Raw genomic sequence first — 22,003 nt, forward strand, 5'->3', positions numbered from 1 at the left:
AACTGTGAGAATGCTTTAGAGCTGTACATGTCTGCAGATGTATAGACATGCCTGCAGATGCCTGTGGATGCCTATAGACGTGCATCACCAGGCATCTAATGTAACAATGTGGTAACCATGATTTTGCCCTTTTATACATTTTTTGTATGTACAGTGCCCTTTAACAGTTGTGGGACTTCTTGCTTTATGTTATGTGTGATCGGAATCTCCCAAGATTGTAATCGGACAATTTTTGCTCCAAACACACAATCAGACAATTTATTATTTTTATTTGAAGTGCACTTGCGCTGTATTTGAATGCTGCTGCTACATTTGTACCAAAATGTTGGAGCATAATTATTCATAACTCACTGAGCACTTTTACATGCATTAAATAACTAATAACTGCAGAAAATCAGATTTTGTCAGTAATCCGATCAACATGTTTTCATGTGCTTGAGTAATCAGATAATGGGGAAACTCTGGGTCTACATGAGTCAGACAATAATCAGATTTCTGCTTTGCAACCAGCCAGTAAACTCACAGAAGAAGACGTGACGTAAACGTTATGTAAAACTCAAACTTCATCAAGAATGTAGTTGGTTTCAGTGAAAGAAATCAGAGTAAGAGTTCACAAGCACTGAGAAATCTGATTACTGAGCTAAAATCCAGCTCTCTTTATCAGATTTCTTAATTGAATTTCTAGACCTTACTCTGATCTAAGAAATCAGAGTGTGCTGTTTACATGATCATTTGAATAATCAGATAACTGCAGAAATACAATTATGATCAGATTATTGAGTGCATGTAAACACACTCACTGTGTTAAACAGCCAAACGACTCTGACTGTTAATGTATGTTGTGATTCTAATTTTTCATTTCTGAAATTTAAAAGACACTATGCTGAAAATTACAGATGCATGATAGGATGTTGCTCCAGTCATGCACTCAGCAATCGAATGATCTATTACTTTGATTTTGGCTGATTTCTGCTGTAATTGTGTGCCATAAAAACGAGCACTTGCACTGTGTTTGCATGCAGCTGCTATATCTGTGCCAAAATGTTGGAGCATAATTATTGTGATTCGGTTTGTTTCAGTTCTTCAGTACAGGCAGCTTCAGTTGTTGTTTATGTCAGTTTGGCTCATGAAAGAGCAAATTATGTTGTTAACAGTCATATGCAACAGTTTGAACACTGTCTCTGGGCAAATGATGTGTTGTTTTTCTGATTTGCAAGTTTTAGAGCACAACTTCTGTTTTTGTCTCTCTATAATGTTACGTTCATCTCCTCCTCCTCGTGGCTCTGTTTGACAGCGGGGAAATGCTGTAGACGGAGGTCTGCACGCTCTGTTAGTGAAAGAGAAGGGGCTGTAATGACTGGCTGTGCTGCTCTCATTCCTCCACAGCTCAGCTCTGGTGTGAATGGAGCTCGATGGCTGTGTTTAAACATGCAGACCCTCATGCACTGGCGTAGGCCTGTGCCGGTAACTCTTATTAAGTTTTCTTATTCAGTTAACCGTGTAGAAAATCACCATAATAAACACTTAAACTGGGACTCTGAGGGTGGAGCACACTAATAGCACAGTCCAGTTGAAGTCAATGTATCCAGACTTTTTGGCCATTTCTTTTGGTCCATTCAGCATGAAATATACAGACTTTCAGATTACGTCAAAAACTGAAAAGGACAGAAATGGAAATAGGAGGTTTTGTCCTGATGGTTCTTCTATTGTGACAAGCTTGACATCGTAATAATAGAAGAACGCTGTTCAAAAAGGTTCTGTACAGAACCTTCTACAGCACATTTTCCATCAATCTGAATAACCCATTCATGAGGCGAAGAACTCTTGAAACATGCAAAGGATTTTTTGAGTGTTCATGGTTCTATAAAGAACCATTTTCTTTACTAAAGAACCCCCGCAGAACCATCTTTTTTAAGAGTGAAGCTATTTAATTAACTGAGTTTAAGAGACAGTCGAGTGCATGTTAATGTAAAACTATAGACACTTCGACACTGATCACATCTTTACATCCTTTACTCTCATTTAAATATGTTTGATGTTACTTGTTTACTGCGTCAGTGCAGACGGCAGCGAAAACAGCAGCAGCAGTGAGCCGTGTTCATGGTTCTATATACAATCATTTTCTTTACTAAAGAACCTTGAAGAACTATTTTTTAAGAGTATATACTATACACGTTTTTTCAGTATTTTTCTTTATTTTCTTGCTGTATTTTCTTGTTTTACGCTCTCAGTTGTCTCTGGGTGTTGGAGGGGTCCGTTCAGATTGAGTCGCTGACCAGTTATGCGCTGCAAGATTAAGGGGTCGGAAAAAAAAGTTTGATATACAAAAAATCTGGGTCTTTGCCCCTCAGACACTACTCGATGTTTTCTCCCAACTGTTACCGACTGAGCTGACCAGTCCAGACTGAGGTTAAAATGGGGGTAAATGCTGTGTAGTGTAACCCCATCTTAGGAAAGAACACAGCTGTAAATGTCGCTTGTGTGTGAAATCGCTACTCAAAATGGTTCTGAAGGCAGCGCTGCCTTCGAGGTAGAACAGATGTAATTGGTTACCGGTCAACAGACAGGGATAAATGTGATTGGTTAAGCAGAGCAAGTTGGAATGAGAAATATACTATAAGGTTTGTTAAATATATAGGCCCATATGTACTTTGATGTGTTCATAATTCACAGCACGCCGAAAGCTTTTTATTACTTTTACTTTTATTACTAGTTTGTTGCAAAAACATTGGATATAAGCTGGTGCCATTAACGCATAATGGGCATGTACTACTGTAATATGCTTAAAATTTAAGCAGTTGTGATTTAGGCACAGACAGCTTGACCACAGCAAAGTTTGGTCATCGTTGCAAGAGGTACGTCTTCTGTTCCAACGTGTACACATAGCATTAGTAAGGATACTGCCGTCACTCATGTTTAATAGCTAGCATTCTTACTAGTCTATTTATGTTACTTTGCTAGCTGACAAGCAAGCAGTCAAAGAAGATGCTAGAAGCTAGCTAGTTTTCCAAGCAGGTTTCTGAGAAACCAAGAATTTCCTGAGAAACGATAAATATAAGCCTAAAAATAAGCCCCGCCTATTGGTTATTTTAATTGGTTGTTCTCTGAACCAGTTACGTTCGTTCTGCCCGCCTATTGGTTATTTTAATTGGTTGTTCTCTGAACCAGTTACGTTCGTTCTGCCTCAGGGGTAGTGCTGCCCTCAGAACTGTTTTGAGTAGTGATTTTGCACATGAGCGTAAATGTCACATGAAGCTGTGATGTCTGTGGCTTCTTAACTGAGTCTGAGGCCTTTTGTCCAAGGCTGGTTCGCAAAAAGTTGTATGAGAACTGAGACATTATAGAGTTTTCCTTTGAGACCTCAAGCTGTCTTGTGTGATGTTCTGCCGCCTGGCGCTGTGCTCTGAGGACGTCCTAAAACGTCCACTGTAACATAGATGGCTTTTTGTACAGGTGTGATGTGTGGCTGCCCTGCAAGCTGCAAGTTTGAATCTGTACCCCTGACTTTTTCTCGTTTTTTTTGCCTGATGGCAAAAATGTAAATGATGTTTTTCTCTTTGTCTTCCTGCAAAACAAGACTGTACACAGCAACTTAAGAATCTGCACTGTCCACACAATTCCTCGTTTTCTGATGAGCTACAAGTGGGAAATGATGAAAACAAATAGAAGAAGAGACATTTCAAAGTACTATATAGCCAGACGTAGTGGCCTCCCCTCCTAATTGTTGAGTTCAGGTGTTTTAGCCGCACTCATTGCTAACAGGTGTATAAAATCGAGCACAAAGCCAATGGCCCAATCCCATTTCTTATTTTCTACCCCACCCCTTGTTTTCGAGTGTCACCTTGTCCGTTGGAACAGATTCACAGTGTAGTGTTTGAAATCTTTCTCTACAAAATGGGACCCTCAAATTAAAAGAACATTACTTCATTAACAGCTGCTAGCGCTGCTCTGTAGGCGACACTGCCAGTCTGCAGTGATGGCAGAGGAGGGTAAAGTTCAGCTCCTCACTGCTGGGCTTTAGTTACGTTTAGGGAATCATACCCCTTCAAAAAAGAGGGTGCGACAGTTGTTTATTATTGTCCACCCCTAATTCTTCAGTGACGTGAAGCTGAAGTCAGCTATTTGCTTCTCGTTCAAATTTTCCCGTTCCACCTTAAAAGGTTTAAAATTTAGCTAGCTAGCTAATGACACATCAGCATACTACTAGCAATTTTATGCTTGTTATGAAGAAAAGGACCATAATACACTGAAACAACATTACGATATTAAGATAATATAGTGGTTTTCGTCATTTCTAACAGAGAAAATGCCCACGTGTGGGTTTCTTTGGTCACTTACGCAGCATCTTTCCGTTTTTTTTTGTTTTGTTTTTTTTCTCATAACGCTCTGTTTGGAGTGAGTCTCTGAAAAACCTCTGTTTCAAGGACTATGTAACCCTAACACTTCACCCTACCCCTCTATCTCAACAAGAATCGGGACACCCTACCCTAGAACGCACAAAATGAGGAATAAGGGCTAAGTGGTAGGGGCGAGGGGTGAAATGGGACTGAGCCATGCAGTCTACGTACACACACACTGCAGTAGAATTGTACTGAAGAGCTCAGTGACTATAAACACAACACTTTAATAGGATGCCACCTCTGCCACAAGTCAGTTTTTCAACCCTGCTAGATCTGCCGTGGTCAACTGTAAGTGCTTTTATAGTAAAATGAAAGCGTCTAGGAGCAACAACAGCTGATGGACCTTGCAAACTCACAAAGCAGGGTCACCAAGCGCTGAAGTGCCAAGCGTCTAAAAATGCCAAGCTTCAGCAGGAGCGTAAAGCATGGCACAGCTGGACTCTGGAGGGGTGGAAACATGTTCTCTGGAGTGATGAATCACGCTTCACTCTCTGGCAGTCTGATTGATGAGTTTGAGTTTGGTGGATGTCAGGAGAACACTACCTACCAGAGTACGTAGTGCCAACAGTAAAGTTTGGTGGAGGAGAGATAATGGGCTGGGGCTGTTATTCAGGGTTTGTGCTTGGCCCCCTTAGTTCCAGTGAAGGGTGTTAATGTTAACGCTACAGCATACAAAAACATTTTAGAACAGGAAAGTAGTAGGTGTACATTAATCTTAGCAGGTTTATCTATACCTGAGCTTTACGTTCGTCATTGCAAAAGCAGCTCAAAGAGCAGTTATAAGTAACCCAATAAACACACACACAGGGAGAGATGAAATAACTGGCTTCAGCTACAAATAGAGCAATTATGTTGATATTAGTGTCAGTATTGATTAACAGTGTCTTTCTGCTGTGTAAGACTTTTAATAATCAGCGTGGATTAGTTCAGAACTGTGAGCCTAAATTACTGATAATGTTTTATCAGTAATCATGTTTTGTCATGGAGGATAATATAAGAGGTCATACTGGCAGATGAGGAACCTGTGTCAAGACAGAAACTCGCTAGTTACTCACAGGAAACTGGACACTTTGAACCTTTTTTTTTTTGGCTAAAACCACATTAACACTGTATTGGAAGCTGCCACAAAACACAGTTTTCACCATCTTGTCCCAGTATCCAGTATCACTGTATCACTAGCTTAAAAAAGTGTCCAAACGTGTCCAAAAAAAAGTATTTTTTAATCCATTAATGGTGGAGAGGTACATGCAGAGTGTTGTAAAGCCACATAGTCCCCAAAGAAAACTGCTTTTTACCTCAACACTGGTACTTGTTTATGGTTAACTTTGCATGATGGTGCAGAAGTTGATGTGAGTTGATGATGTAACATGCTTTTGCTTATCTGAACTCGATTTTTTGCTTTTCGTCATTTCATTCAAAGTATTTGTTTGAGTTGAATGAACCAGTTAAAGTGCTTGTTAGCTCATTTTGTTGGGTTCAACTGATGAGTCATTTTTATAGCATGCTCAGTTCAGTGGAAAACCACCTTGATAGAGTGGAAATACTGTTCCTCTTACAGGCGTGCCGGTTATAGGAGTGGACAGAAGTTGTGTTGATTTTTGCTCCGGAGATGAATGTTCTGTAGAGATAGCAGCTATAGTGACCGGCCGCCAGCGTATCAGGCCTGTCCGCTTTCTTCATTGTTCTGTGGTGATGAAATAACCTGGTTTGTGTATGAGTTTGTGTTTCTATGCATGTGTAACATTACATCAGTGGAATGGTCATCAGTTACTGTAGCCAAAACAGTGAACAGTGGAAAAAAGGACAAAACTATAACGTCTCTCTAATAAAAGTAAAAACGGTAAAAAGGAGTAAAAGGGTCGTTTTCCATTTGGAGTGGGATTTCAGAAGGATACATTTTTTTAAAAATCTATTAGTTTCATCTTAAAACTAAATAATCTTAATATGTCTTTTAACATCTCTTATTATCATAAATGCAAAAAGGAGAGCTTAATTCCAAACGTTTGACAGTCACTGGTGTTGTATGAATATGGCGTAACACCACTGAATGTGACTCTGAGGATTTTGTAAATGGGCTGACTCATTGGTGGTCAGGTGACCTTGTCCAGCTATTTAAAATCAGTAATAAAAATGATATTTGGCATTATTTTGACAAAATTTTAATTACCCAGCCATTAAAGCATATTACACCGGGGACATATAGACATTATGTGCTGCCTGATGAACAAAATTATTAATAAATTAACAACATATAGTAAGCAACTGGGACTCGCTTCCTCATGCCTCGAGGTGCTTCTTCTCTGATGAGCCTCGACTCAAAGAAGCAATTTAATAGAGCTGAAAATACTGTATTACAATGTAATATAAGAGTCCTGATAACACCAGTGACCAAAATCTCTCTGACAAATGAATTAAAAAAAAAAAACATATTTTTAAATGTAGTATTTTGTTAGTGATATAAAAAGTAAACATGAATCTGTTTTATACAGATTCCTAAATTAAACCAATATAAAATATTGTTTTCTATTAAAAATGGTTTTTCAGTTGTTGAAAATCGGTTTTGTGATGAGCTGTTTTATTATGCAGAACAGTTAAAACTTTGGTGGAATTCCCCTTTGACTGAAAAATACCAATGAAATTCAAACATTACTTTTGCACAGAAGGCAAATTGTAATGTGTATGTTTTCTCCTGTGTTAGAGCAGTGTGTGGTCGTGTTTGCTGCGATGGCCGAGGCTCACCAGGCCGTTGCGTTCCAGTTCACCATCACTCCTGAGGGCATTGACCTGCAGTTGTCCCGCCAGGCCCTCAGTCAGATCTACCGCTCGGGTCTGCGCTGCTGGAAGAAGCGCATCAGCAGGATGAAGGTCAGTTTAGTCTTCATGTAGCACTTATGTTTGTACGTGTGCGTCCTGTGAGGAAGGTGACCATATTCAGTGATCTAATACGGAGCGGATACAAACAGAACTACATTCTACATTCTTTTCAGCAGTCTGGAGGGAGGAATGCAGGACAAATGATTGGCTAGATTTCTTCTAGCCCACTGGTTCTCGGTCCTGGTTTTGGAGAGCCACTTCCCTGCACGTTTTATGGTGTTTTTATATTTGTAGTTTTGGTCTAGACGAGGGGTCAGAAACCCAGGTGTTAAGAAGAGCCATTTTGTCCTTTCAGCAAAAATCAACCCACCTTGGGAGCCACAACATTTTATGTACATTTTACCGTCTTGTCTGTAAATATGTCTCAGTATGTGCTAATGTACTAGTATAGGCTAAAAAATATAATATAAACAAAAACACAGACTTACTTTGCTCTGCTTTAAGCTTTAGCTCAGCTATAACCCCTTTTCTCACATCTCTGACAGGAAACTTTTCCTCAAAAGTGGAATAGTGTTAGTTTCTTGTAAAATGTCTCTCCGTGTTAGATTGCTTTTTTATGAGGCTCAAGTCAGCTTCTCATTTCGCCAGCTTCTTGTTCGCATTTTCTCGTTTCACCTTAAATTGTGCCTGATGCACCAGAATGTCGGTGCTGTGCCATTTAAGGTGGAACGGGACAATTCAAACAAGAAGCTGGCGAATGAGAAACTGATTTAAGCGTCATGACTTTTTAGTGTTTGACAGTTTCTCCTCACAGATTAAGTGTATCAGCTGGAGTGACTATAAATGCAGTTAGTTCAAATTAGTCCAAATTTTCGATATTTGTCTTAAATCTTTCTCTTTGAGCTACTAGGCGAGACTGTTGTCTGTGTTGTTATGGTGACCAGCAATCTGCGCACCGATCTTCAGGGTAAAAGGGTGAATTAGCAGTTATAAGCTAGCTACATTAACTCTAGCTTTCAGTCGGTACTTAGTAAGAACCACCTCAGTTAGTTTAAGGTGGACCAGGAAAATTCGAACAAGAAGTTTCTCATTTGCCAGCTTCTTGTTCGAATTTTCCCATTCCACCTTAATGGTGCCTAAGGTGCCATAATGTAGCTGCTGCCGGATTTACGGTGGAATGGGAAAATTCTAACAAGAAGTTGAATGAGAATCTGTTTTATTCAGATTTTATGCCATGCATTTAATATGGTTTTAAACGTTAGTGTAAAGCTGTGTGTGTCTGTGTCTTTAATGCATACTTATAGCTCTTCTCTTCTCTGTGGACAGAACAGGGTCCTGAAGGGAGTGTATCCTGCTAGCCCCTCCTCCTGGCTCTTTGTTGTCATAGTGATCCTGGCCACCATGTACACACAGTCTGACCCCTCTATGGGCCTGATTGCTAAGATACAGGAGCACCTGCCTCTCAGGTAATGTGCTCTTTATCCTGGAGACCAGCTAGCACTGCCACACCCACTGAACCAGGGCTGGTTTCTGATTTCAGATGGGTGTCGCTATTCAAATGTTATTCAAAAGTTGGAGCAAATTACAAGTTTTGTTGACTTGCTAAGTGAAAATAAGTGAACACATCTTCTATCGCATTTTTCTATTTGTGCATAATTTCTATTTATTTTAGGAGTTTAACAAAGTGGAAAATAATAAAAAGAGCAGTATAAAAGGTGCCATAACTTTTGCACATCACATTTTCTCTCTTTGTCTCTTTCTCTGTCTCTGTCTGTCTCTCTCTCTCTGTCTTACTCTGTCTGCATCTCTTTGTCTGTCTGTCTCTCTCTCCCTTCTATGTGTCTCTCTCTCTTTTTTCATCTCTGTGTGTCTCTTTCGTTTCTGTCTCTTTCTCTCTGTCTCTCTGTTTCTCTCTTTTTATCTTTGTCTGTCTCTCTCTCTCTCTCTCTCTCAGTCTGTCTCTCACTCTGAGTGCTCAGGGTCAGACGATGGTGTCGGCACTGCTCTTCAGTACACTGCTTTGGCTCTCTCTGATTCTGGCTCTGAGGTTCTGTCTGAAGATTCTGCTGTCGTATCACCGCTGGATGTTCGAGCAGCACGGACGCATCTCGGCCGTCACTAAAGTCTGGGTGGTCAGTGTCTCATCTTCATTAATGACCACTAGTTAGTTCAGTCCTTCTGGCCTTGATGTCTGTAGTTAATTATTTTCCACACAGTCAAAGACTTAAACTCAGCATAAAGGGAAAATCCACCGATTTTTCTAAATTTCTGCATAATTTATTAGTTGAGATGTAAAGAGTCATTCAGAGTGGTTTGATGTGCAGTGATTCATTGTATTGCACTTACTGTGGTGGTGATAGGAACCAGGGGTCACAACATCTACAACACAAATATAGCCATTTTAATCACTATCCAAAACCACCAGTGAACCTACACAAGTCTTCTGAGTTTTTGTATGTGATGTTGATGATCAAATAGTGGGAAATTTGAAGAAATAAGTTTTCTTTGGGGACTATTTTGCCTCACAACGCCCTTTGCCATGCAGTATATATGTAAACATTTCATGTAACAACTTTCTGTGAGGGAGGTATTAGAGGCATTAAACTTAGACGTCTGGTTCCTATCACCACCACTGTGAACAATTCTGTCCTGGTAAGTTTCTCTAGAACGAAGCATTTCAAACCAAACCACTCTGAATGACTTTGTTTACATCCCTGTCATTTTGTTATGGAGAACTTTTTTGAAAATCTGTGGAATTCCCCTTTATATTAATCTGTCTTAAAGGGCCCATATCATGGAAAACAGAATTTTTCTTGCCATTTTTTTATTATTATCATTAAGATTTCAAAACGTACAGTTCACACTCCAGTCCACACGGTGCATATATAGAAACTATATGCAATTCATTGTTTTTATTATTTTAATAGTATATAATAGAAGCAACTGAGCAGTTGCACTTCAGTCAAAGTTTTTGTGTATTAAGTTGTAAATCTGCATTATTCATTCTGTCAGAGAATGTTTTTATAAGATTATAAATGATAGGAATAAAATTATCCATTATCATCATCATCATCATCGTCAGCTAAACTTTCTGCTCTTTGAGAGTGCAATAAATACAATATTACATCATGAAACATCAGTATGTAACATCAAGTTAAATCTAAACATTTGTCAAATGCTGATTTTTTTTTTTATACAAGTACAGTACAGTCATATGCAAAAGTTGGCCACCCCAGTCAAATTACACGTTTTGTTGATTTTCTAAATAAAAATAAGTGAACACTCCCTCTGTAGTGAACACACTTCTGCACATTTTAATATACATTTACTGTTTTTTTCCTGGCTGTAACATATTGTGGAAAAAATAAAACAGTGTGGCCTGTGCAAAAGTTATGATACATTTTATATTTCATTTTTTCCCAATATGTTAAAATAAATTCCATTAAATAAATATAAATACTTTTGAAAATACAAATAAATAAATACAACGAATTTGGGCACTAAACATGTAATATTTAAGTTTGTTTACTGTAGAGTATGTGTTACATTATTTTCATACATCATTATTTTATATATTTTATGTTTTCAACTGGTAAATAGTGATTCTGACATCGTCAAGCATCCATAAAGATATAATGCATCAAAATTATACGCTACAGTAGTGGTAGATAGAGATTATGTCACAAAACTACTTTCGTTGTTTTTTTTTCTATTGCTGCTTGCTCTCTCTCTCTCTCTCTCTCTCTCTCTCTCCCTCCCTCCTTCTCTCACTCTCTCTCTCTCTCTCCCTGGTCAGTCTCTGGTCAGGTTATTGTCCAGTAGAACGCCGCTGCTGTACAGCTATCAGACCTCCTTACCCCACCTGCCTGTTCCTGCTATCAGAGACACGCTGGAAAGAGTGAGTCACCACGTCTGGAATGTATTTGTGTAGGAATGTAAATATAAGGTGGACGTGAAAACCTCAGAGATCCTTATTACCCTGAAACTCCACACACTCCAGCACTCAGTCACGCCTCCAACCTGTTTATAGGCAGTAAAGTTAGGAGGTGTTTTAAAGTGATAGTTCTGAGAAATCACATTTACATCATTTCCTCTCTTCCTCCCTTGACCAGGACATGTTTGGAGCTTCTTTAGTTTACACTGAGGCTAATGTAGCTAACAAGTGAAGCCTCCAGTTAGCATTGTGCTAACTGCATGCCTAAATCATCACACACTTGCCTTAACTCATGTTATTAAGTCTCTTATGGACTTGCTTTCTGATACTCTATTACACACTGTCATGTATAAAAATGGACAAATGTACATTCAGTAGGCACAAACAGTAGCAGTAGTCAACCTGAATTAGCAGCCTGAATTTTGTTATAAAGATGATAGTATGTCATTTATATATAGTTCACACACATACTGTTATCTTTAAAAGTGAACCGAAACCACAAAAGCAAGTCTGCTTGAGATTACTTAAAGAGGAATTCCGCTGATTTGATGTAAAACCAATTTTAGAATTGTTCACAGTGGTAGTGATAGGAGCCAGACATCTGAAAAGGTTCACGCCTTTTAAAAGTAATATGTCAGAGTTAGTAATTGCAGATAAAGTCATTTTTAAGTCCATACATGGTGGAGTAAAATCAGCCTGGTGAGTAAGCCAATTCACTTAAATGGGAAGTTCATCTAGTGCTGTTCTAATGTACTAGTATAGGCTAAAATTCTAATATAAACTAAAACATAGACTTACTTTGCTCTGCTTTAAGCTTTAGCTCATCTATAGCTGCTTTTCTCGCATCTCTGGCAGGAAACTTTTCCTGAAAAGTAGAATACTTTCTTGTAAAACGTCTCTCAACTTTCAACTTTTAACGAAGCTGAAGTCGAATTTTCCCGTTCCACCTTAAATTGTGTTGGAATTGCCAGAATATAACCGCTGCACCATTTAAGGTGGAACAGGAAAATTCGACCAAGGAGCTGGTGAATGAGAAACTGACTTCAGCTTAAAGACTTTTTAGTGTTTGACAGTTTCTTGTTGCAGATTAAATGTATCAGGAAACCAGCTGATGTGATTATAAAAGCAGATAAGTCCATTTGTTTCCAAATTACCGATGTTCGTCTTAAATCTTTCCCTTTGCCTTTTCTTTAGCTACTAGCTAGGCGAGATTGTTGTCTGCAGTGACCAGAGTCTACACGCCAATCTTCAGGGTTAAAGGGTGAATTAGCAGTTATAGGCTACATTAACTTCAGCGTTTAAGACCATTTAGTGTTTAAATTATTTTACTGCAAAGGAGGATTATTTTATTTTTACCTACAAATCTAATTCTGCTGTGGAGCCACAACAGGGCAGTAAAAGAGCCGCAAGTTGCCGACCCTCAATCTAGGTAAACATTAACCCACAACCTTAATTCGCCCAAAACCTAAAATACTAAACAGAGAAATGTTCTTTAGTCGACACTCACAGCTGCAGAAACATTACCCAGCTAACAGAAAATCAGTGGAAAACTCCTTTAACCTGCCACAAGTGTGTAATGATTAAAGCATGCATGATTAACTACCGTTGGGGCAAAGAGAACATTAGTGTATATTTGATTTTGCTTCGAATGGTCACTGATATATTCTAACAGCCACTGTCTCTGTGTTTGCGTCTCTCTGTCAGTTTCTGGAGTCGGTCCGTCCACTGCGGAGTCCTGCTGATTTCGAGCGTGTGAGCAGATTGGCTGCTGATTTTGAAAGGACTCTGGGAAATCGCCTTCAGAGATACCTCAAACTCAAAGCCCTGTGGGCAACTAATTACGTATGTATTCATGACCACACACCTTTTGACAGTCATGTGCAAACATTCAGGCGCCCCTGGTGCTGTTTTGTTGATATTCTGTGAAAGTGAACATGAGTTACACATCTTCCAGGGTTAACATAACCTTCACTGTAGATGTTGCCTATATAAACCTACATGTCGGGCATTCTGGGTAAGGTTCCTTAAAACAGACAAGATCAGTAAGAATTGAACACAACTGAAATTGAGGAGAAAAATGGGTTAAAATATATATATATATTATATATATATATATATATATATATATATATATATATATATATATATATACATTGACTAATTAGAAAAAGTAAGAATTTACTTAGTTCAAGTTTACGCATTAATGACTTTTATAGTTTACTGTTAAAAATAAAGGTTCTGTGCAGGTACATTTTTCATTCAGCAAGGTACAAACAATGTAAATGTTCCCTCAAAGGTACAACAATCACAATCCAATTGTGAACCTTAAAAATGTTTTTTTTCCAGGTTAAAATACATATTTGTACCTTAATAACCTAATGTTTTAAAACAGAACAATAAAACAAAAAGCCTGGAGACGAGACGGGGTGTGGAGTCAGTACAACTTAGAAAATATAATTTCAATGGATTATGGCACATTTATGTTCCCTGACTAAAGGTACTGAGATGCGGAGGTTCCACCCCTTTATTTGTGAGAGTATAAGCTAAAAACACTTAATGCTGTATGCTATGATTTTACTTACAACTCTAATCATCGGTCTGGTTTTAACCCTGAATGTGAAGCTAAACACACACTTCTGTATATATAGATTGAAACTAACTAGTATTAACTAAGAATTTAGTCTAGACTTTACAAACGTAAGTATAAACTTACACAAAACCTGTGCAACCCAATGAACCTGAAACTTAAATAAAAAAAGTGAGGAATACACTTTTCAAAATTTCTGTTCTGTTTCTGTCTTTTTATTATGAAACGCTCTGCAAATGTAAAGGGCAGCTGGTGTTTTCAAACTGTGTAAAAGAAATGATAATGATTTGTTCTCATCACAGTGTTTATATGTATGTTGTGGATTTGTTTATTTTGCACTCTAATAATAAAGCATTGTGTATAATTTAATATCCTTAATGGTTTTTTATTTTACATTATGTAACAAGTCCGTAAAGTCTTGAGAGGTGGATTCAAGTAGAATGTAAAACTCTGAGATTGGTGATCTTTTGTCTCCAGGTGAGTGACTGGTGGGAGGAGTATGTTTACCTGCGGGGGCGGAGTCCCATCATGGTCAACAGCAACTACTATGGAATGGTACTCTTATCTACAGTGTTATACTACTGTATTGTTTGAACAGCACATACCTCTCTCGCTCTCTTTCTTTCACTCTCTCTCTCTCTCTCCCTGTCTTTGTTTCTTTCTCTCCTTCTTTGTTTCTTGCTCTCTCTCTTTCTTTTTCTTTATCTCTTTATCTTCTTCTCACTTTCTTTTGCTTTCACTCTCTTTTGTTTCCCCTCCCTCTTTCTTTCTTTCTTTCTTTCTTTCTGGTTTTGGATCTTAAACAAAGGGATTTTCCTGTTTTTGTTCTGCATAATTGAATGGTTAAGACAGAATCAGTCATTCAGAGTGGTTTGGTGTGAAATGCTCCGTTCCAGAGAAACGTACCGAGTCAGAATTATTCACAGTGGTGGTGATAGGAACCAGACGTCTGAATAGTTTAATGTCTCTAAAAGCTCCCTCGCAGAAAGTTATTATATGAAATGGTTATGAATGCACTGCCTGACGCTTGACACACTGTTTTACAATAACTTTGAGATTAGATTTTAGATGGAAATGTTTTTTTGTTTTTTTTTTATTCTTTCATGGTGGACACGTTCACGCAGGAAGTTATAAGACAAAATTGTCCTCAAAGAAACTGTAATTTTTCATATTTACCACTCTTTTACTCTCATTTACATTCCATATAAACATTCAGTAGACAAGTGTAGGTTCACTGCTGGTTTAGAATAAGAAATAAAATGTCTACATTTGTGTTGTAGGCGTTGTGACCCCTGGTTCCCATCACCACCACTGTGAAATGTTACCCCTTTAGAGTGGCTTAATTTGTCTGTCTTTGCTACCTTGTCTGTTTGTGTATAGGACTTCCTGTATGTGACCCCGACAGCCAATCAGGCAGCGCGAGCCGGAAACACCATCACTGCCCTGCTGCTGTACCGCCGCAAGGTCAACCGCGAGGAGCTCAAACCTGTACGTCCCGCTCTTCTTTACGAATGTGGCCACAGACAACAGAGTCAGTGGAAACAAACATGCCTGCTTTAGCTCATGTAGTCACTGGTAACTGTGTTGTTTGGTATGTAATGGTATGTTATCTCAGCTCAGGCATGTCACCGTCAGGGCAAACATGTCAGCACATGATCACGTTCATATGATCTGGTAGAGCTGGAAGGGCGAGGGCTTAACGCATAATGTGTAGCTGGACACTAAAGAGTCTTTAGAAGCTTCCTTCACTCGCTGCACTGCTCTACTCTCAGCCTTTAAAGGCGTCCTAAATCAAAACTGTTCCTGTCGCTGGTCATATGAAGCACAGTTTGCTATGCCACACGATTTAAAAGACCAAATTCTTGTTTTCCTATAATCTTTGATTGCAGTCTGATGTTTTTTGCTCACAACTAAGGTTGACTTTACACTGTGAAACTTTCACACAACTAGTTGCATGTTGAGTTGCATGGAACTTATTTCTCTGAAAATGATAAGAATCATTTTGTCCTTTCAAAAAAAATCAAATCACCTTGGGAGCCACAACATTTTATGTACATTTTACCATCTTGGCTGTAAATATGTCTCAGCATGTGCTAATGTACTAGTATAGGCTAAAAAATATAATATAAATGAAAACGCAGACTTACTTTGCTCTGCTTTAAGCTTTAGCTCAGCTATAGCCTTTTCCTCAGAAGTAGAATAGTTTCTTGTAAAATGTCTCACAATGTTTGACTTTTTACAAGGCTGAAGTCGCTTCTCATTCGCCAGCTTCTTGTTTGCATTTTCCCATTCTACCTTAAATGGTGCCTGAGGCGCCAGAATGTAACTGCTGTGTCATTTAAAGTGGAACGGGACAATTCGAATGAGAAACTGACTTCATCTTCGTGACTTTTTAGTGTTTGACAGTTTCTCGTTGCAGATTAAACGTATCAGAAAACCAGCTGGAATGATTATGAATGCAAACAAGTCCATTCATCTCCAAATTATCGATGTTCGTCTTAAATCTTTCTCTTTGCCTTTTCGTTAGCTACTAGCTGGGCGAGACTGTTGTCTGTGTTGCTGTGGTGACTAGCAGTCTGCGCACCAACCCTCAGGGTTAAAGGGTGAATTAGCAGTTCTACATTAACTCCAGTGTTTAAGACCATTTATTATTAAACTGTGTTGAACGATCAGCAGAGCTTTATTTTACTGTAAAGGAGGATTATTTTATTTTTACCTACAAATCTAATTCAGCTGTGGAGCTGCAACAGGGCAGTAAAAGAGCCACATGGGGCTCCAGAGATGTTCCCGACCCCTGAACTAGACAGTTTCACAAAGCAATTCAAAAGCAAAGCTGATTATATCTATCATTATCAATATCAATGGGCTTTTCTGTGTATATTGTGGACATGGTCAGTACTTAGAAAACACTGACCAACTGTGTGTTACAATGAGAGGATAATTAGTCCTGTTTAGTTGTATTTAGTGCAGTCCAGTCTGTGAAATGTCAGACGTTTTGATGGCAGATTTTAAATGTGACACATTTTATCTGTCAAAATATTGTGATACACATTTCTAAGTATCGTGTTATGATGTTTTTGCCATATTGCAATCAGCAGCTCCTATTTTGGTTACATTGATGATAAAAAGTTATCTGCAACATTATTTACATTTACATTACACGTTTGTAGCATTTTTATTGTCTTTGAATAATCTTTCCAGCGGTTATTTTTTTCCCCTCTATCCATATTTCTGTCTTTTATATCTGTCTTTGTTTCTTTACTCTTTATTTGAGTTGTTACTCTGTTCTGTGTATGAATCTGGCCTAATGCCTGTTTTTCTTCTGGAAATATATCATTACTTTAAACAGCTCCAGCCTCTTTGGTCTGAGTCACTGACAATATGGATAACAACTAATTCTGTGTAAAATATGATTTGTCAATTACATTATGTTTCATAAATAGCCTGTTGTTCATTGCTATGTTTTTTTCTCTTTGACTCTCATAGAGTCGTATTCCTGGTACTGTTATTCCGCTGTGTGCAGCCCAGTGTGAGCGGATGTTCAACACCACACGGGCTCCTGGAGAGGAGACAGGTGACACAAACACATAAATAAACACTTCATTAGCTCACAGCTTGAACCTTTACACTTCTTAAAGCAATAGTTTTGCAAAACATCACCTTACAGGAGTCTAAGTAGAACATTAGAACATTGAAATGAAAATAACAGCACAGTTACAGCAGAAAAAGGTCATAGTACTTTTAGACAAATTCAAGCCTAAACAGTTTCTTTTTTGTCTGAATTTTTAGGCGCTTATCAAACTTGCATTGAATGCTGTTCCAGAGTTTAGGAGATCTATAAGAAAATGATTTTCCACCAACTGAGCCATTAAGAACTTTAAATATCATAAGCAAGACCTTGATTTCAATGTGAAAATTCAATGCAAACGGAACAAACTGGCATAATATACATATATAGGCTTTCTTTCCCTGAGCTGCTGTGTTCTGAACTGGTTGGTGCTGATTTAGAGAGACAGCAGGGCAACCAGCCTGAAACACATTACAGTGGTGTAATTTCTGTAGTTATGAAAGCATGAACTAATCTGTTAGCATCTTGTGGGGTCAACATGTTTTTTTTTTGTGTATGTTTCTCAAGTAGTGCAGTTTTATAGACATCACTGAAATGGGCATCCAAGGATAAACTAGCATACAGGGTTACACCAAACTCTTCGACTAGCTTTTAGTTGCAATGAGCTGCTAAAGTGGCCCTAAAACAGAGCCTTGTGGGACACCAAATGCAATCAGTCACGCAAGGCAGGTTTGGTTGGTTCTTTGTTTTTGTACTGAAGCTATAAGGCTAATATAACAAGTAAAGAACACTGTACAGCATACTAATATGCGTAGCATTGGACAAAAAAAACATTGGATCGTGAGCAACAGTAGTAGTAGCCAAGTTGAAGCCTGAATTATGTCTGTACTTTTGTCCATTTTTACAGTGTCAGTCTTTTAGAGGTTACTTAGCAACTCCATACAGTTTGAGACCGCATTGTGCATTGATTTAGCGTGATGCTAATTGGTGTGCATAAGCTTACATTACTGTTAGCCGCTTTAGCTGCATATCCCCTAGTGCAAAACTAAGCAACCGAACATGTCTTGGGTAATCAGCTATGTTTGGGGTAAGCGGATAGGCTGAATTTGATTTGTCGCTGAACTTTTCTTCTTCTCTCTGGGTCAGATACGCTGCAGCACTGGCAGGACAGCGAGTTTGTGGCTGTGTACCACAGGGGGCGCTATTACAGACTGTGGGTTTACCGCGCTGGACGCCTCCTCTCTCCCAGAGAGATCCAGTACCAGATCCAGAGGATCCTGGATGACCCCTCACCGCCTCAGCCGGGAGAGGAGAAACTGGGGGCGCTGACTGCAGGAAACAGGTCAGACATGCACTGTGATTGTGTACTTGCCCTGCTGTATTGTTGATGATCAAATGTCCGGTTTTCCTTTCACCCCATTGGTATTTTACTTTCACCCTTAGAGGTCACAGTCATTGCCGATGCTGACAAAAGCATGATATCATTGTGAGGAACGCACCAACATTTCAGCCAAAATTGGTCAAAAAAATTGGTCAAAAATGGTCATTTTTCAGCTAAAAAAGAAAAAAAAGCTGAAAATTTTGACCACAAAAGGAATAAAAAGGACTACATTGAAGTGACTTTACCTATAAATGTAATAGTAATGAAAAAGGCAAATAGTGATTTAAATGCTGTTTGTTTCTTTTGTTTTTCGGCATTGTCAGCGCAGGAAACATTAAAACGGTGAAAATGACAAGCGATTTATAATCTCTATTTATGCTGAGCACCAAGAAAAGCTAGAACACCCAAGAACTTCTCCAGCTTTGATAGCCTTAGGCTATTTTTACCCCTACCCTTGTTTTCAAGCGTCGCCTTGCCCCTTGGAACTAAGTTACAATGAGTAGTGGTTGAAATCTTCCTCTATGAAATAAACCCTCAAATAAAAAGAACATTAATTCATTAACAGCTACTAGTACTGCTCTGTAGGTGACCCTGCCAGTCTGCAGTGACAGCAGAGGAGGGTAAAGTTCAGCAACCTCACTGTTACTTTTAGTTACATTTAGGGCATCATATGCCTTCAAAGAGAGGGGGTAATTATTTATTATTACCCACCCCTAATTCTTCAGTGATGTGAAGCTGAAGTCAGATATTCACCAGCTTCTTGTTCGAATTTTCCTGTTCCACCTTAAATGGTGCAGCAATTACATTCCAGAACTTCAGGCATCAGAACTTCTGAACTATTTAAGGTGGAACAGGAAATTTAGCAAGCTACTGAGACATCAGCATACTACCAGCGATTTTTATGCTTGTTATGAAGAAAAGGACCATAGTACATTGAAAAGACGTTAAACTAAGGGAATACACTGGTAACTGTAATTTTTAACAGAGAAATTCTCATATTTGTGGGTTTCTTTTATCACTTGAGCAGCCATCTTGCCGTTTTTTCTTTTTTTTTGTCTCATATCACTCTGTTTGAAGTGTGACTCTGAAAAACCTCTAATTGGAGGGTCATGTAGCCCCAACACTTTGCCCTACCCCTCTATCTCAACACAAATCAGGACACCCTACCCCTAAGCGTAAACGCACAAAATGGAGGGCTAAGGGCTAAGTGATAGGGGCGAGGGGTGAAATGGGATTGGGTCTCAGTTTTTGAAATGACAAAAAAGCATAAATAACAGCCAAAGTGTACAGAATAAGAAAAAAATTATAAAATTAATTGCCTTGGATGATCAACCATTCTCTGTTGCTGAGGACGCTGGATTTCTTAGTACAGTCTGCGGCCTACAAACTGTGATCATTTTAGTAAGTTTATTTAGTATTTTAGTTTTCAGTTTTAGTTTTTCTCCCAGTGTGTCCTGAATTATGGTTTCGGTTTTCATTTCTAGTGCATCACTAGTGATTTTGTATGAATTAGTTCTTACACTGAAACTGAAACAAGAGGAGAAATTGTGTGGAAAGTGCAGATTCTAAGCTTTCATTCTATGCCAAACGTTGGAGCTTGATAAATAATGCGATACATAATGTACAAAGTGATTTCAGAGTTTAGGTATTTATCAGTTACAGTCAGACAAACTGTCTATAAATGGAGATGATTTAGTGCTGTGTCTGCTGTATCTAGATGCGGGTGCCTCAATGAAGTAAAAAAGCACTCAAATTGGAACTGGTTAGCATCTGTGTTCATGAATCTACCATATGAGCAGGTATAGTGTCCATGGCAGGACACTGCAGAGGAAGGCGCTGCTCTCTAGAAACATCGCTGCATGCCTGACATTTGCCAGAGAGCACCTTGCCACTGTTCTTTGGCGTTTTGACTGGTTTAAGCAACAATATATCAATCAGAACAGAACCTGTTTCTCCATAAAAAGTGCGAGTGTGGTGGGCAGAGGCAAATAAATGTAAATAAAGAGCAAATTCATTCATTGAGACATCATGGATAACATAAGAAATCAAAAAAGGTCTGACTTCTAAATTGGTGCTCTGAGGTGTTTTGAGGGCAGCGCTGTGTGTTTGTCTATTAGTTATGTAGCCAATTCTAATGTTTTTAGCATGTGTGCTGGCAGAGTGAGTGCTTATATTGTCTTATATTACTCTGATGAAAAGTGTAACTTTTACGAAACCTTTATCACAACTAGTGTGCGTGCACTATTGATTAACCAGTACAAGCAGTGTTAGCTATTAAGTAAACAAAGCTGGCAAATAAGGCAGCTAATCATTCAGTTTGGTCATTTTAGGCTTGTATTTTAACAGAAAATTAAATCATTAATCTCAAGTTTTTGTGTGACCGTTAGCCAGCAGTTAATGATCGTGACAGCCCCTATTTATTTGCTGAGTTTAACGTAATTGTGGGCAGGAAAAAATGTAAAATGCGCTGTAATTTTTACACACATTTTATTTTTGATTTTTTTACCCAATGTGTTCAAATCAGCAAATAAACAGTAAGTGTGTGTTAAAATGTGCAAAACAAAAGCAATAGAATGACTGGGGTGCACAAACTTTTGCACACGACTGTATTTACCTTATTCGTTGTCATAGTTACTGTGTGTCATGAAAGTGAGTTATAAATATCATGATGTCATAATGTCAGTCATGTCGCCCTCCCCTCATTCTCGCTCATGCCCTTACGCTGCTACCTGCTGATTCCACAGCATTGCCGGACATCTGTGTGAGCTGAGTGCTGCAAAACAAGAACCCCGTGCAAATAGGAGCACTTTTATAAAGAGAACTAGAGCTTCCCCAAGTAGAGAATAAACACTGATCCAGTTCTTCTGGCTCTTTACATATTACTTACACATGATTTTAATTGGTTAAAGAAGGCCCCACTGTACTGTTCAAACATTTGGAATCACTTTTCTCATTAATACTGTAATAACTTATACAGTGCAGACTGAAGTAGACACTAGAATGTATTTGAAAATGTTTTGATTTGATTATGAGTCATTGTGAATGTTAAATGTTATTTAGTATCATTTTCAGTGTTCTGCAGCTTTCTCTGTTGTTACTGAATCATCTACAGCTCTGTTCAGGACGCATCTAATATTTCTTCGTTTTTTTACCACTTTTCTATTAATTAGTTGAAAACTATGAAGTTGTAGAGCAGAAGCATCATTATGGAATCACTCTCTATATGTATCTTTAACAAACTGACTTCCTATTACAGTGTTCACTCCAGCTGCTAAACTTCACTCATACTGCCACTAGATGGTGCAGCAGAATCTCTTTC

The 22,003-nt window shown here is 38.5% G+C and overlaps 1 protein-coding gene across 2 annotated transcripts in view; it reads left to right on the forward strand.

Moving 5' to 3' along the window:
- cpt1cb (carnitine palmitoyltransferase 1Cb) overlaps nucleotides 1–22,003 on the forward strand; it is a 72,197-nt gene that overhangs the window by 2,581 nt on the left and 47,613 nt on the right. The window contains exons 2-10 of one of the 2 annotated variants that reach the window (XM_036560751.1): nucleotides 7,104–7,265; nucleotides 8,541–8,680; nucleotides 9,169–9,346; nucleotides 11,011–11,112; nucleotides 12,853–12,990; nucleotides 14,213–14,290; nucleotides 15,116–15,223; nucleotides 17,222–17,309; nucleotides 18,450–18,645. In XM_036560751.1, coding sequence (XP_036416644.1) covers nucleotides 7,125–7,265; nucleotides 8,541–8,680; nucleotides 9,169–9,346; nucleotides 11,011–11,112; nucleotides 12,853–12,990; nucleotides 14,213–14,290; nucleotides 15,116–15,223; nucleotides 17,222–17,309; nucleotides 18,450–18,645 — 1,169 coding nt within the window. In that variant the 5' untranslated portion in view covers nucleotides 7,104–7,124. Of the gene's footprint in view, nucleotides 1–7,098; nucleotides 7,266–8,540; nucleotides 8,681–9,168; nucleotides 9,347–11,010; nucleotides 11,113–12,852; nucleotides 12,991–14,212; nucleotides 14,291–15,115; nucleotides 15,224–17,221; nucleotides 17,310–18,449; nucleotides 18,646–22,003 lie in introns of both variants that reach the window. The other variant, XM_036560750.1, reaches the window with a different exon arrangement.

This window comes from Colossoma macropomum, unplaced genomic scaffold, assembly GCF_904425465.1.
Source record: "Colossoma macropomum unplaced genomic scaffold, Colossoma_macropomum, whole genome shotgun sequence".
In the NCBI taxonomy this organism is placed as follows: domain Eukaryota; kingdom Metazoa; phylum Chordata; class Actinopteri; order Characiformes; family Serrasalmidae; genus Colossoma; species Colossoma macropomum.